The following is a 14,080-nucleotide window of genomic DNA, read 5'->3' on the forward strand; positions in this document are numbered from 1 at the left end:
CAAAAATCCATCTTAAGAAATGTCTGACACTGACCAAAAACAAAGAATTGTCTGGAGACCACAGTAAAATGGTTAGAGACCAATGGGTTTGGCTTTAAAGAGCACATTCAGCTGTCATTTCATCTTCACACCTGCTCCTTGGGCAACTTTCAGGTTGATGGTCCACAGGATATGGCTGCTATTTTTAAACGAGTGGAAAGGGAAGACCAGACAGTATACGCTGGTAGCCGAGCCATATGTGATGAAGTGTCTCTCTGAGGACGCAGCGGCTGCAATGCTACAGATACTTCTTTGTTCTGACACTGATGAGTATTTATGCTACCTCACAGCTTGACTATAATCTGTTTTGTTTGGTCCCACCCTCATACTTAACACATTAACTGGGTTCTATCTACTACTTGGGAAGTGCATGTAATTATTCTCCCTAAGTATTTCTGTCAAGTTTAATCAATCATTACTGAACTTTGTATAAAGAAGTTTGCAAGTCCTCTGGGGAATTTATTTACCAGAGAGAAACCACAACATTGATTATTTCAAAGCTAGAAAATCAACCTTTTTGTGTGGTAGTCACACTAGCATTAAAGGCTGCATTTTTTTTTAGTTATCACTGAATCAGAAATTAAGTGTCTTATAAAACTGGTAATTCAGGATGACCCCACAGTGGCTTATCACCCAATTCTGCAGGACTGTTTTTAGAAAATCAGCCTTTATTAACAGACTGTCTGCTACATCGATACCAAATGTCAGGCAAAGGTCAGCAACATAAATTTGTCAAGTTGTAAGTTACAGCACTGTAGACATGCTAAATGTTTCAGTATCATGTCTGTCATCGTGTTTTGAACCTCTTCTACTTCATAGATACTGACTGGGATAAATTGCACATCTCTAACAGGATCCAAATCTTCTGTTCGTTGATTTTTGTACAATAACAACAAGAATGACAGGGATTGTCTAGTTATTAGGAAATGCAAGTTGATGGACTTGAGTGTTTTCAGTGTTATAAACGGAGTCCACATAAACCTAATTGCCCTTTTAACTAATTCATAAAAAACACATAAATACACAGTCTGTTCTCAGTCTGTCACAAGATTAGGCTCAACATCATGCAGCTCCAACTGTGAAACTCGCAGCTTGCTATTGTTATTCTTAAAAGACACTTGAGCACAAAATTCATTACTGCTAATCCTAACAAACAATGGGCACTCAGCAGTGTCTTCACTCAGTGCCAGTTTCATGCTGCAGGGCCGAGTGCATCACTCTCTTGAGTGGTGTGCTGTCATGTGGACTTCTTTTGCTGCTAAGCTCTTGTCAGCTAGCTATCACAACTGCGCAGAATGAGCAGGGGTGATGGGTGGGCTTACCTCACTGGGATCCAGCTAATGCCACAGCAGAGATGTAAACTGTTTACTCAGCTGGGAGCTGCGATAGAATAGTTAGAGCTGAATTTGTTAGCTGAACACAGCGAGGCTAATCCAGGGCACAGCAAATGATATACTGGGGGTAACAGTTTGTAATTAGTTTCCCCACAGAGGTCCATGATTACAAGGAATCACCATTCAGCATTCCTATGCTGGCTTTTGCAAAGGCCAGAATGCCACAGACACATGTTGTCTGTGTGTGGCCCACTGAACTATAAGCAGAATTGCTGAGTTGTGATTGTGGTTACTTTTGTTTTGGGTAGACATGGCTAAAGCATAACCTCTATTCCTAAACATTCAGTTAAGCTGATTTTTCAGAGTTAACTAGTTCTGGTCAGTGTCCCCACAGGGGAACACAAAATGATGAGCCTGTGTTTGGGTACAACAACCGCTACAGTCTCTCACTGCAAAATTGGCAGTCATGGTTCTGGATTTAGTTCTGACAAATTCTAGCACCTTATTATGAGACCAGGCATTTATCAGGTTATGTGTATAATTCTGTTTATTCACATGCATGCATGTACACAATCACTGGTATATGCAACGGTGCCATGAGGGAATTTCACACACTGCTGAAAATACTCTGCACCTTTGCTTCTGGGATCTGGCGCTCCATAGTTTTATAGTTTAACAAAGCCTTTGTCAAAATAAACGTGTAACACAGGCTACTGACTTCTTCATATATCTGAGATTAAGCTGGGGGCGCCTGGCCTCCCAAAATGCTGGTGTTGGAATCTGGTTAAATTTAGGAAGAAAACAAAGTACCTGCTTTTTTAAACAGCTTACTACATTGTTTTCCAGACCCTGGCCATTATGTTCATTAATAGGACAACAATAAAGGTCCCACCTTTCATGTCTTCCTGTCCTTCCTTTCTGTTCAACCTCGACTTCAAATGAAACCTTGTGAGGGGTGTAAATCCAGTTGTTTGAAAAGCACAATCCCCAAAAACCTCAGGCTCCCACTGAGAAATCCTGCCATATAAAACACAGTCCTTCAAGACGTCAACTGATCCTGATAATGGCCTGCAGCTGGGCCTAAATGTATTACTTGGTGTTGTGAACACCCCACAGTGGATCTGATCTGAATTTGCAGGGAGTCATTTCCTGTAAGGACAACATAAACAACCTCTGGCCAATGTGGTCAAGCCTTTAGTTACCACAAACATTCTTTAAACCAACTCCCACACTGACCTCGAGTCAGATGGACACTACAAGGGAGTTTTCTGGATATAAAAATGGAGACATAATAATATGCAACTGCAGTGGCTGTCATTCGCAGGACAGCTGGACCCCTGAAGTTCATACAGGGATCCGTGGCATTGATGTAATAAAAGGAGGTAATAAGTAAAAGTATTTTGGAGTAAGAGTGACCTAATTGTAAAGGAATTCTAGAGATGCTTTATCAGGGAAATGGGGTCAGGAATGTCATGTGGTGGGGGGGCCACTACAGTGTTTGGAATTCTTCATACTGAGTATTTTTGAATTTGCAAATATTCATCAAGACAAACTGAACAGTAACAATCAAGAAAAACAAACAAACATAAGTGTATGTAAGTATTCTGCACGTTCAATTCAGTGTAGTTCAGATAATGTCTTACCTGTTCAACATGTGCTGTAGAAAAATCACATTTCTTTGACTACATACAGTGCTGTGAAAAAGTATTTGCCCTCTTCTCAAATTCGTATTTTTTTTGCCTATTTTGCCCACTTTAATGTTTAAGATCATCAAACAGTGTTTTGGATCGTTGTCCTGCTGCAGAACCCAAGTGCGGTTCAGCTTGAGGTCATGAACTGAAGTCTCCCTCAGGACTTTCTGGTAGAGAGCAGAATTCATGGTTCCATCAATCACAGCAAGTCGTCCAGGTCCTGAAGCAGCAGAGCAGCCCCAGACCATCTCACTACTACCACCATGTTTGACTGTTATGGTAGATGGTATGATGTTCTTTTTCTGAAACGCTGTGTTACTTTTACGCCAGATGGAACGAGACTCACACGTTCCAAAGAGTTCAACTTTCGTCTTGTCAGTCCATAGAATATTCTCCCAGAAGTCTTGGGAATCATTCAGATGTTTGTTTGCAAAAGTAAGACAAGCCTTAATGTTCTTTTTGGTCAGCAGTGATTTTCGCCTAGGAACTCTGCCGTGAATGCCATTTTTGCCCTGCAGTCTCTTCCTTATTGTTGAGTCATGAATACTAACCTTAACTGAGACAAGGGAAGCCTGCAGTTCTTTAGATGTTGTCTTGTGTTCGTTTGTGACCTCCTGGATGAGTCATCACTGTGTTCTTGGGGTCATTTTGGTTGGCCAGTCACTCCTGGGAAGGTTCACCACTGTTCCATGTTTTCTCCATTTGTGGATAATGGCTCTCACCGTGGATCGCTGAAGTCCTAAAGCTTTAGAAATGCTTTCCAGACTGATAGATGCCAATTACTTTATTTCTCATCTGTTCTTGAATTTCTTTGGATCGCTGCATTTTGTTGCAGCTTTTTGAGATGTTGCGGCAGACTTAACTTTGTCAGACAGGTTCGATTTAAGTGATTCCTTGATTGAACAGGTCTGGATGTAGTCAGGCTTGGGTGTGGTCAGTGAAATTGAATTCAGCTTTCCAAAAAATGTGTTTAGCCACAGTTAATTATTGATTTAACAAGGGGGGCAATTACTTTTTCACATAGGGCCAGGTAGGTTTGGATAGCCTTTTTCCCCTAAAACATTAAATCACCATTGAAAAACTGCATTTTGTGTTTACTTTGTTTTTATTGTCTAGTATTTAAATTTGTTTAATGGTCTTAAACATTGAATTGGGGGAAGTATTAAAAAAATAAGAATTTGAGAAGAGGGCAAATACTTTTTCACGGCACTGTATGTCATCATACTATGCAGGGATGTGTGTGTGTGTCTGTATATAGATGTGTTTGTCTGTGTTTACTCACGCAGAGCGTCCTTCAACGTCGAGCTTGGTGGGGATGATGCCCTTCTTACTGAGAACGGCAGCAACCTTGTCCACTTCCCCACGTTCCACTGCCTTCATCAGCCGATCGTCATACTTGTTCCAGTCTGTGTTCTGACAATGATCAAATTGAACTATCAGACGTACAGTACATTTGATAGTTTTTCCGTCTTAATTGTCTACTACAATAATAGACTAGAAGAGAAGTTAATGCAGAACGTGCCAAGAATGTGAAGTACTGCAGTATTACTAAATCCCCCCTATGAGTGATGGCTACAAAGCATGGGAACAAAGTACTCTTAAGGCTTCTGAGAAGCACATTTAAGCATGATGATTTATAGTGGAGGTCAAAATGATGAGAACACAAGCACAAACAAGCACACACTGTATCCTTAACTGAAGTTAAAGCACAAGCAATTTGTATGTACACAACAGCAATGAACAGAAATCAAATAGATAATACTACACATGCATCATTTTGACAGCATGTACAATGTAGGTGTGAAGCAATTAAAAAGTCAAAGGGATCCATCAATAGTAATTGTCCTAATGCCTCAGGAAGAATTCCTTATCACATTGTCACTTTTTTAAAGCTCTGAAGTAATTCCCCATGTCCATGAAATAACAAGCACAGAGGAAACAATAACTGCAAATAAAGAATTAACAAATTAGCTTTTGGTGACAAAGTAAAATTACTGACAATTAATACCTACAAAGTGCATGGAGGTGCATTTCAGCCAGCGGCTCATCTTGGGTGAGTGGAGCTGGTCCTTGCACCGCGCTACTGAAAAAGTTGCCACGGTTCCGGTTTACAAAAGCAAAAAAATGAGAAAATCAAAATATATATATATAAAAAACCCCTCAGCCTCTCAGTGCACTCAACCAGTGAGTGCAACAAAAATGGATGAGAAGACAAAGGGTGAGAGTCTGTACTGCAGTGGGACTCCTGTCGAAGGCTCAACCTCACGAGTCTCCCTCACTTGAAGCACAGAAGTTCATTTGGCTGGATTTTCTAAGCATTCCTCTGTTGCTCATGAGCTCTGCCTGCAAGTTCATCACTGCACAGCAGTTTGGTGGATGGTTAAAGGGAGGAAAAGGAGGAGTAAGAGAGGAGAAAGGAATGGAGGTGGAGAAGCAGTAGGGCCAGCCCTGCCAGCACCGGGACCTGCCCTGGCCGGCAACTGCAACTCCTCCTCAGGGGGGAAGTCAGCTCAGCCTGGCTACTCCTTGCCTCCCCCAAAAGTCGTTCCCGCTATTCTCGCCTTTATCCTTGCACCTTTTGCTTAACTCAGTCTTCTTCGGTTTTGATACTCTTCCTCTTGCTTGCTGCTCTGTTTTCTGACTGCAAACGCTGCAAGCTGCTTGCTTATCAAGTAGCAACTAACGGGCTTCTCTCGCTGCCTCTTCTCTGCTCTGTCAGTGGTCTCCAGCTTCTTCACCCCACCAAATGGCAAGGTCAGTCAGGCTCAGTGGGGTAAATATGTGAGCTCTCCCAGGTTTAAAATATCACCCCCTCCCTGGTAAACAGCAGCGGTGCAGACAGCTCTGTAGACTGGTTACCTCTTTATTTTTTGACCCTCCAACCTTTCTGTAGTGACTGATAGGAAGACAGGGGCTAAGAATACATTCTGGACATGCCTGCACCATGAGTAATGGCTTTAATGTCTATCACCACTGCCTGCATGAAACAAGGCCAGCCAAAAAGACCTTGCTTACATTGCCACCCCCAACCATTCTCCCTGTTTGCCTCCATCTGAAAATATTAATGTCAGAGGGGGATTATGATTTGCACATTTGAAGTGGTCTTGGCACTGACCCTCAAAGGACACTACTGGGCCAAAAGCTGCTGTTAACCCATCCATCTAAAGAGGGTGGTGTGGCTCCAAAGCCCCCTGATCTGTGCTGCACGGTAGCAAGGTTAGATGTCAGCTTTTTACAACCAACTGTCTGAGACTGCAGCCCCACCAAAAAACTACAACTATACAGCCTCTTCACCTCCACTAACACCCACATGGTAAACACTTCAAAAGCACAACTTTCTCTTTTATGAAACATCACAGGGAAAAAGGTGCAGAGACAGTAACCCAAGGAAAGGAAGAAGAGGTACAAGGGGACCCGTTTAATTTACACACTGCATCAGCTCCTTGCGGGCTCGTGTTACTGTCCGCTGCCAGACTGGCGTTAACAGAGCAACACTGATATCCACAAACATGCAAAAAGACCTCCTCCGCATGACATGTCATATGAAGAAGTAGGTGTCAACTTACGAAAGCTGCTCAGCCCAGCATGGAGACAAAGGCGCCAAAATGGCACCTAGCCATTACATACATTGGTCACGTAAATATCTCACATGGGTGTGCTGGTGTGTGTGTGTATTTGTTTGGGAATCTGTTTATGCACTAGTTAATAATAGGGCTGTTAGCAAGCAGGAGTCGCCACTGTAGTTGTCACCGTCTTTCAGGAAGAGCTGCTCGATATTACCACATCAGATATCATAACAGGTTTTAAAATACAACTTGATGCTATACAGTGATATGACTATGTGCACAACCAGAACAAATTTGGTCTGAACTATGCATACGTGACAAAGGTTTTCTAGCTATGACGCCAATTTTCTTTTTACTCAGAGCAGTCAAATGATCTAAACCTGAATCTCTTTACTGTACTGCATCTTTTAAGACCAGGAAAGACGATGATAACAGATGATATATCTAGTTACGTATCATGACGTCAATGTGATGCCAGTGTATCTCCCTGATTTACTGTCATATACTGGAACCGGACACTGCTGAAATAATGACAGCAAATTCAAGCACGTAAATATTTGGCTGGTATATTTTAAAATGCTGAGCGTAACAATATTTAATGTGAAGTGTATGTAAGGCTAAAAGATACTAGGAGGAAAGGTAAGGGGATAGGGGCACTTTTTAAGTTTGAAATTCAACCAAATACCTAGATATCTTGATTTTTGTAGCTTTAATTCTATGAAACAATTAACCCACTTCTGTTAAATATCTTAACACCAAAATAGTCTACCTCTTACTGACATAAGATGCATTTTTCATTATCAGTTTCAACTTTTCATTGCTTCTCTTTTGATGAATTGCAATGTTGATGCAAAAATCTAACTTAGATGCTTTTGTGGCATGTTTTTATTTCACTATGTGACTGGTCATTTGATGTGAATCTGATTCCACACAAACATCAGCAGTAGAGTAGGATTTTCAAACACATGAGCAACAAAACACAAAACTAAACATACATTTATGTTTGTTGCTCATATGAGACGCGAATCTGTTTTTTGTGTAAACCAGAAAAATGGATGGATTTTTATGTTTGCAAAACCCCATCTTCCTTATTTTGGTCTTGAATATGCCCCAACTATGTACATTTTTATTTTTTTTAAATAAACTTTTACAGTGGACGACAAAGACCACAGTGTGTGCCAGGAAGTTGGGAACTAATTAGCAAAGGAGTTGAAACTAATTAGCAAAGGAGTTAACAGGTTAACAGTTGTACGACTATGCAGAGCTTCAAACTGTGGAAATGTGCAATTCAGAAGAATCGTGTTACGTAATTTAACAGTCGCTAGCTGTGAAACATTTTCATGGCATTCTACGTTTGTGGCAGACACACTTTTTTGATGGTATCTCATGGAGTATTTTAGCAAATATTGGACTGAACAAACAAACTAAGCAACAAATCCAAGTTGAGCAGTAAGGCTTACATTGCAAATGTAGTATAACAGCACTAAACAAATGGTAGGGCTGAGGCTGAATTTCAAGTATTTGGTTATAAAACTAAGTAGTTCATGGTCATTTATCAGTGGTTGTCCAGATATTTTTGGTAAAACCCTAACTCTGGTCAGGATTCATCTACTGGCCACCACTAAATATCTGAACCAAGCTGTATGGCAATGGACTTAGTTTCCACCACAACAATGGACCAACTGATCAACCCACTGACCGAACTTGTTTTTGCGAGAGCCATGGTGAGCCTTCAAAAAAGAAATGAGCACAGACAAGTTAAAAAAAAGAAAAAGAAATCTGTCTTGGAGCAACCAGCTTCCCAATGCATGTATGAAATATATTGTACATACTGTACATTGTGTTGTTAAAGCTGGAACAATATTCAACACGAGTTGTCTGGAGCTGAAACAAACACATTACCTAAAGTTTCTATTTTAACACAGTGACTTCAGGGGCATAACATCACCTGACACCAGATAAGGCAGGTTAGGCCTCTACCTGTCTTCACAGATTATTCTGGGAGTCTGGGAATGCTTCAGTAAGGTCTCCTTTCATCTTCAGTTCAGGTTTTCCATCACTTTCTCCAGCCTCTGACACTTGTCCAACACCTCAGTTTCCTGCCTCTCACAGTCTCTGGCCCGACTAATGGGTCTCTAATGTCCTCACAGATGAAATCACCAGCAGGAAATATCTAACTGGTCATTTGATAACAGACTGAAGCAAAGACCAAAACATAAAGCTATAAGCCAATATGTTAAGAGATAGTCGGATCCAGTGCTGAAGTTACTGATGTGGTTTCATATGATAATTACTATGAGGATTATCATGATCGTGGGAGACGTCTGCAAAGAGACAGACATTATGTCATAAAATATAAACCTTTGACATTTTAGTGTAAAGGTGTATGCAAGTGCACACCATTTGCAGTGCTTTTTCTTCTTTTAGTGCTTTTAAAGTAAGGATGAAAAAATCTTAAAAGTGTATAAAAGTGACAAAAAGGACACTTTCACACTTAGGTTGCCTGAAGGTACAAGTTTTTTTGAGTCCAATGCAACAGAAAGAGAAAAAACATCACATGTTCTCATTTCGTGCTTTAATGCATTCCAAATTCATTTGAAGCTAACATAATACTTACAGGTAATCATATGTGTATCGTGCCAATTTCTAATGTTTTCAATGCAAAGATACCTTCACAACACCCCAAAAAAGAAACACTAGCCACAATGTATATTTATTATGCATGTAATTCTGTATATTTTAAGCTCACTTGAGGTGGTTTTTGAATTTTTTGAAAAAGAGTTAATGTGCTTCATAAGCACAATAAGTTCTGACGTAGCAAGCATTTAACTCGCATACCTGATCAGCTATTTCTGCCAAACAGCATGAAAAAGGTGCCAAAACGATCTGGCATGAAACAATAATTGCAACCTTGCCTGAACAAAACAATTCCTGAAGACATTTTTTTTTTCCTGAGATGGCCAAAATTAAATTTTTTCATTCTTCTACTTCCACCCAACCCCCCAAAAAATAATAACATGGGTGTCTGACTATATGATCCAAATCCCCTGCAAAACTTGAAAATTTCAGTGCAGAGGTTGCTTACACACAGACAGTGGAAAGAAAGACAAAGCTGACTGAAATGGCCAGTGGCTTATTCCTGCATTCTCCATCCAGTGAGTCAGACCAGTATGGACACTAACAATGATTACTTTTGCACTCCTGCAAGATTGTTGTATTAGGACAGCCTTGAAACATCTGATCCTATCCCTTAATGACCGTACTTTAGCCGGCATGACAAGATAAAGACATATAATGCAACACCAAACTGCTCAATTTGGACTCTCAGAACTACAAACAACAAAGCAGGCTATTACTATTTAATTTAAGCCATGTCTTGCCATTTTTATATTAACCCTCCTAACATCAAGTAGTTTCTGGACATTTTCTCCTTCTGCCACCTATTTACTCATTGTGGGCTCATTTTTCACTGCAATATTAAGTACTGCACATCTAACAGCATAACTATGGCTAGAAGGAGAGAGAACTCAAAAATCATTTTTTTAACTGTACACATCAAAAAAAGGGGCAATTATTTATTTTTAAAAATTGAAAAAAAAAGGAATCAGTACATTCAACATTCTTCCAATGATATTGATTGGCTCTTTGGCAACATCTTTACATTTTTACAAACTTACACACGACTACCTAGACATTTCACTGTGCTGAATGTATCTTCCAACAACTTGCTGACTCTTCATAAACCCAGCCTGTACGTCACTCGAAAAAAGTCACAGAATTTTTTGTCATATTACTGTTGGTTGCAGCTGAGCTAAGCCTTGTGAGCACTCCTTTGCGAATTTACCTATGACAGCTGCGGACACCCATGGACACATAGTTGTTATTATGGTGCTTTTCTGGTCCATGGGAGTCTGCTTGGAGGACTGCATTGCATACATGTGCAGAAGACTGTATCTATGCATTCTGTGCATATACGCTGCTGCCAAGCATGCGCAGTCCTGCTCGTGTCGTCTAGATGCCCTGTGGACACAAATTTTCGGCTGCACAAGGATATGGAAAGAGGGGTCTAACACTGACCTCATTGATGGCTTCTTAGTTGTGCTGAGAAGTGCAGAATTTTTAGTTCAGGTTTAATTTTTAGTTTGTTTAGTGCATACAGTTTAATTTTTAAATGACATGTAAGGACATATTTGTACCTATGTTTATATTATATCATGTCTTTCTACTTGTGTTTATCTATATATCTTGTACTGCTTATATTTGTAAGACTTCGAATAGGCCCAACTTTAACGTACGCAATCTTTCTGGGATCAATAAAGTATTACTTATTCTGATTCCAATCTGGAGTTCTGTCAGACAGTTGAAAATGTATAATTCTGTTTTTGTAGTTTCTGGCTTTAACAAACAATACAATTTTGGTGATTTTTGAAATAAAACCTGCCTTTTAAACTCACTGGCAGACTTTGGGGTTCAGAGGGTTCAACATCAAGACCAGAACATGTACAGTATATATATATGTACATCTCTTCACATCTCTTCACCTCTGTTAGTATGGCCTTATCGTCTGTATTGGCAGTGTGAGATAGTGATAGAGGCATCAGAATTACTATTTGCAGTTTCACAAGTCACAAGACTCCACAGTCATGCTCTCTGAGGTAGCTTTTAGCTGAATGTTAAGGTCATCACGCTACCATGCTGATGTTTAGCTGGTATAATGTTTTCAATGCCCATCACGAGTACATTTACTTATTAGGACTAATCACTCAAAAAACGACAACGCAAAAACACATGCTAGACAACAAGTGAAGAATTACAAAAGTTGTTTTAGTTCATATAAGGGGGCATGAATGTCTCATGGCACTAGACACCATGTGGCATTAAGGGTGAAGTCAGAAGTTTGTTCAAATTTGGGGAATTCATTTTTTGGGGAACATGCATGTCTTTGAAAAAAAAAAAAAAAAACTTAACGACAATCAAATTCCATAGCTGGAGGGCAATTTCAGTCTAGACCACAGACTGACAGACAGACTTATTTTACTATCCCAGAGCCACACTACTCACATGTTCGTGAGTAGTGTAGCTCTGGGATAGTAAAATAAGTCTGGTACAATTATAGGCCAAGATGGGTTGGGATAAGAAAATACTTACTTCAGAGACAAACTCACACTGAGATTACAACCATGAGTGACTATATTAAACATACAGCAAACAGTAAACCTAATGATTTTAGTATTGATCCTATTATTCACTTGAGTGGTGACGTGACCCCCCAGAGCTTGAATTTTAATGAAATTTCATTTCATAACGTTCTGCTTGCACAGCTTCTGGCAAGGATTAGGCTTTGTTTAATTAAGAGTTTATCTGAATAATTATGTAGTTTTGACGTGCCGTCTGCTTTGTTTGATAATTGTTATGAGGTAAACATAGCAATACCACACAAACCAATTACCTGAAATGAGTTCAAACAAACCGCAGATGTTTCAGAGATGATGACTAATATCCTTTTTCAATCCTGAGCAGAAGATCTTTACTTCTAGTTTAGGAGAAGATCCAGACATGACACTAATAATGAGTTTCTATTTTAGTCATTCATCCCCAGAGATGCCTGTTTGTGACATTAAGATAGTTGCATGCTGTGTGAATATCTCAGTGACAATTTGATTTATTGGTGTAATATACCATGGCAGTTAAAAGCCAAAACGCTTGCTGCATCAGTGTTAATGAGAACCTTAAGAGCAAGCTCAAATACCAGAAACTGTGCCACAGAAATCTCGAGAAATTATGTGAGTCACAGCTGTTACCCAAAAATGGACACACAATGCTGAGGAGTTATCCATTAGGTAACAGGAGAACATAAAAGATAGAAGGGGCGATCCAGTTAGTGATGCCGTGTTATATTTTCTGAGTCAGTCATTTCTAAAATACCTGCTGGGTAATGAAACGCCAAGCTCATTAATTCCATAGGACACTTTTTTTTTTTTTTTTTTTTAAAGATGTTGTTTGTTATTGATAAGAACATGTGGCTCTCTCCATTGACACTTTCTCCCAATCAACAGGGATTTACTAAGACTGCTGTCTGTAATAGCAGTTTTACACCTCCACCCACTCCAGTACACACGTCTCTCTAATCTGTGACCATAGACTAATGCATGAAGCAGTGAACTGAGCAACTGTCTGGGCATGTAGAGTGTAACTGAAACCCCTCAGGGGCAGAGACAGAAAGGGTGGAGGAGAGAAAGACAAGGAATATGTGAGATAGTAAAAAATGTGGAGAGGACTGAAGAGGTGTGAGGGTGACAAGATACAGCATGTTTGCATCAGCATCTGTCATTATCAAACAGGTAAGTCAACGCTTCAGAGTGACACTCTCTCTCAGACCGTCAGAACACCCACTGATGGCTCAGGCCAGGTGTGTGGAGGAAAGAGACACTCAGTTTTTGGCATGTATGTAGCACCCGTATATCTGGGTAGCTCCTACTCTTAATACACTGGATGCAGAAAAACAGACCGACACACCCTCTGGTGGTAAACAGAAAAATAACAGGCCCAGTTCACCAAAGTTGTACGCTAAAACACAAAGGCTGTCTTCAATGCTAATTCTTTCCATGCAAGAGAATCCCTCGTCTCTTGTCATTACTAATACGTCAGTAGCCAAACTACATTACTATACTAGAGAATATGAGCAAACTGTACAGACACTTTATGTTGTTTTTTCCTTTAAAAACCAACATAAAGGGTCTTTATTGGACAAGCACAGGGAAACATTATGGTCATCATGCCCCTCAGCTTTGGAAAAACCTGCCTGAGGAGATAAGGCTCGCAAAATCAGTGATTTCTATTAAATTACTTCCTAAAACCTATTTTGATAGACTTCCATTTACATTTGTTTTCTTATTTTCTTGCAATTTATTGTTTTTTCCTTGTATTGCTTTATTAACATTTTGCAGTGTTGCATCTTTTGTCTTCTTGTTTATCCTTCATTTTAATTCTGCTTGCTTTAGTTTAGCCTGACTCTCTGGCTTCCCTTTGTTATACTGCCATCTGGGCAAAGCACTAAACTCAGTTTTTAAAGATGTTATACAAATTAAGTTTTTAGCATTTTTATTATTGTTGTGTTATCATAATCACAATATAATACTTTTTGATTTGCACACATGCTCCTAAATACATTTTATTGTTCATGAACGTCTATTTTTAGTCAAATATGCGAGTCAAATGTGGACCCCTGCAATCCTCAGAGTACAGCTGAGACACAAATATTTGACTACTCGGATATTTGTGTCGGTATTCAGGTTTTGCATTTTGATTTTTTTGTTTTTGCGCTACATGTGGTCAATACATTCTTGTATTACATTTACACCTTTTAAATGCCCTGCTAAAATGTGGAAATATATCAATCTAAACTTGGGTCCCTCTTACTAGTAGTGAATAGAACATTTTAGTTCATCTT

At 39.7% G+C, this 14,080-nt stretch overlaps 1 protein-coding gene across 2 annotated transcripts in view; it reads right to left on the minus strand.

The window, feature by feature from the left end:
• uacab (uveal autoantigen with coiled-coil domains and ankyrin repeats b) overlaps positions 1 to 14,080 on the minus strand; it is a 51,573-nt gene that overhangs the window by 20,900 nt on the left and 16,593 nt on the right. Inside the window, exons 1-2 of one of the 2 annotated variants that reach the window (XM_008276043.1) lie at positions 5,077 to 5,805; positions 4,347 to 4,477 (exon numbers count right to left, since the gene is read on the minus strand). In XM_008276043.1, the coding sequence (XP_008274265.1) occupies positions 4,347 to 4,477; positions 5,077 to 5,112 (167 nt within the window). In that variant the 5' untranslated portion in view covers positions 5,113 to 5,805. Of the gene's footprint in view, positions 1 to 4,346; positions 4,478 to 5,076; positions 5,806 to 14,080 lie in introns of those variants that run through there. The other variant, XM_008276042.1, reaches the window with a different exon arrangement.

Source organism: Stegastes partitus, unplaced genomic scaffold, assembly GCF_000690725.1.
Source record: "Stegastes partitus isolate 25-593 unplaced genomic scaffold, Stegastes_partitus-1.0.2 Scaffold64, whole genome shotgun sequence".
NCBI classification, from domain to species: Eukaryota; Metazoa; Chordata; class Actinopteri; family Pomacentridae; genus Stegastes; species Stegastes partitus.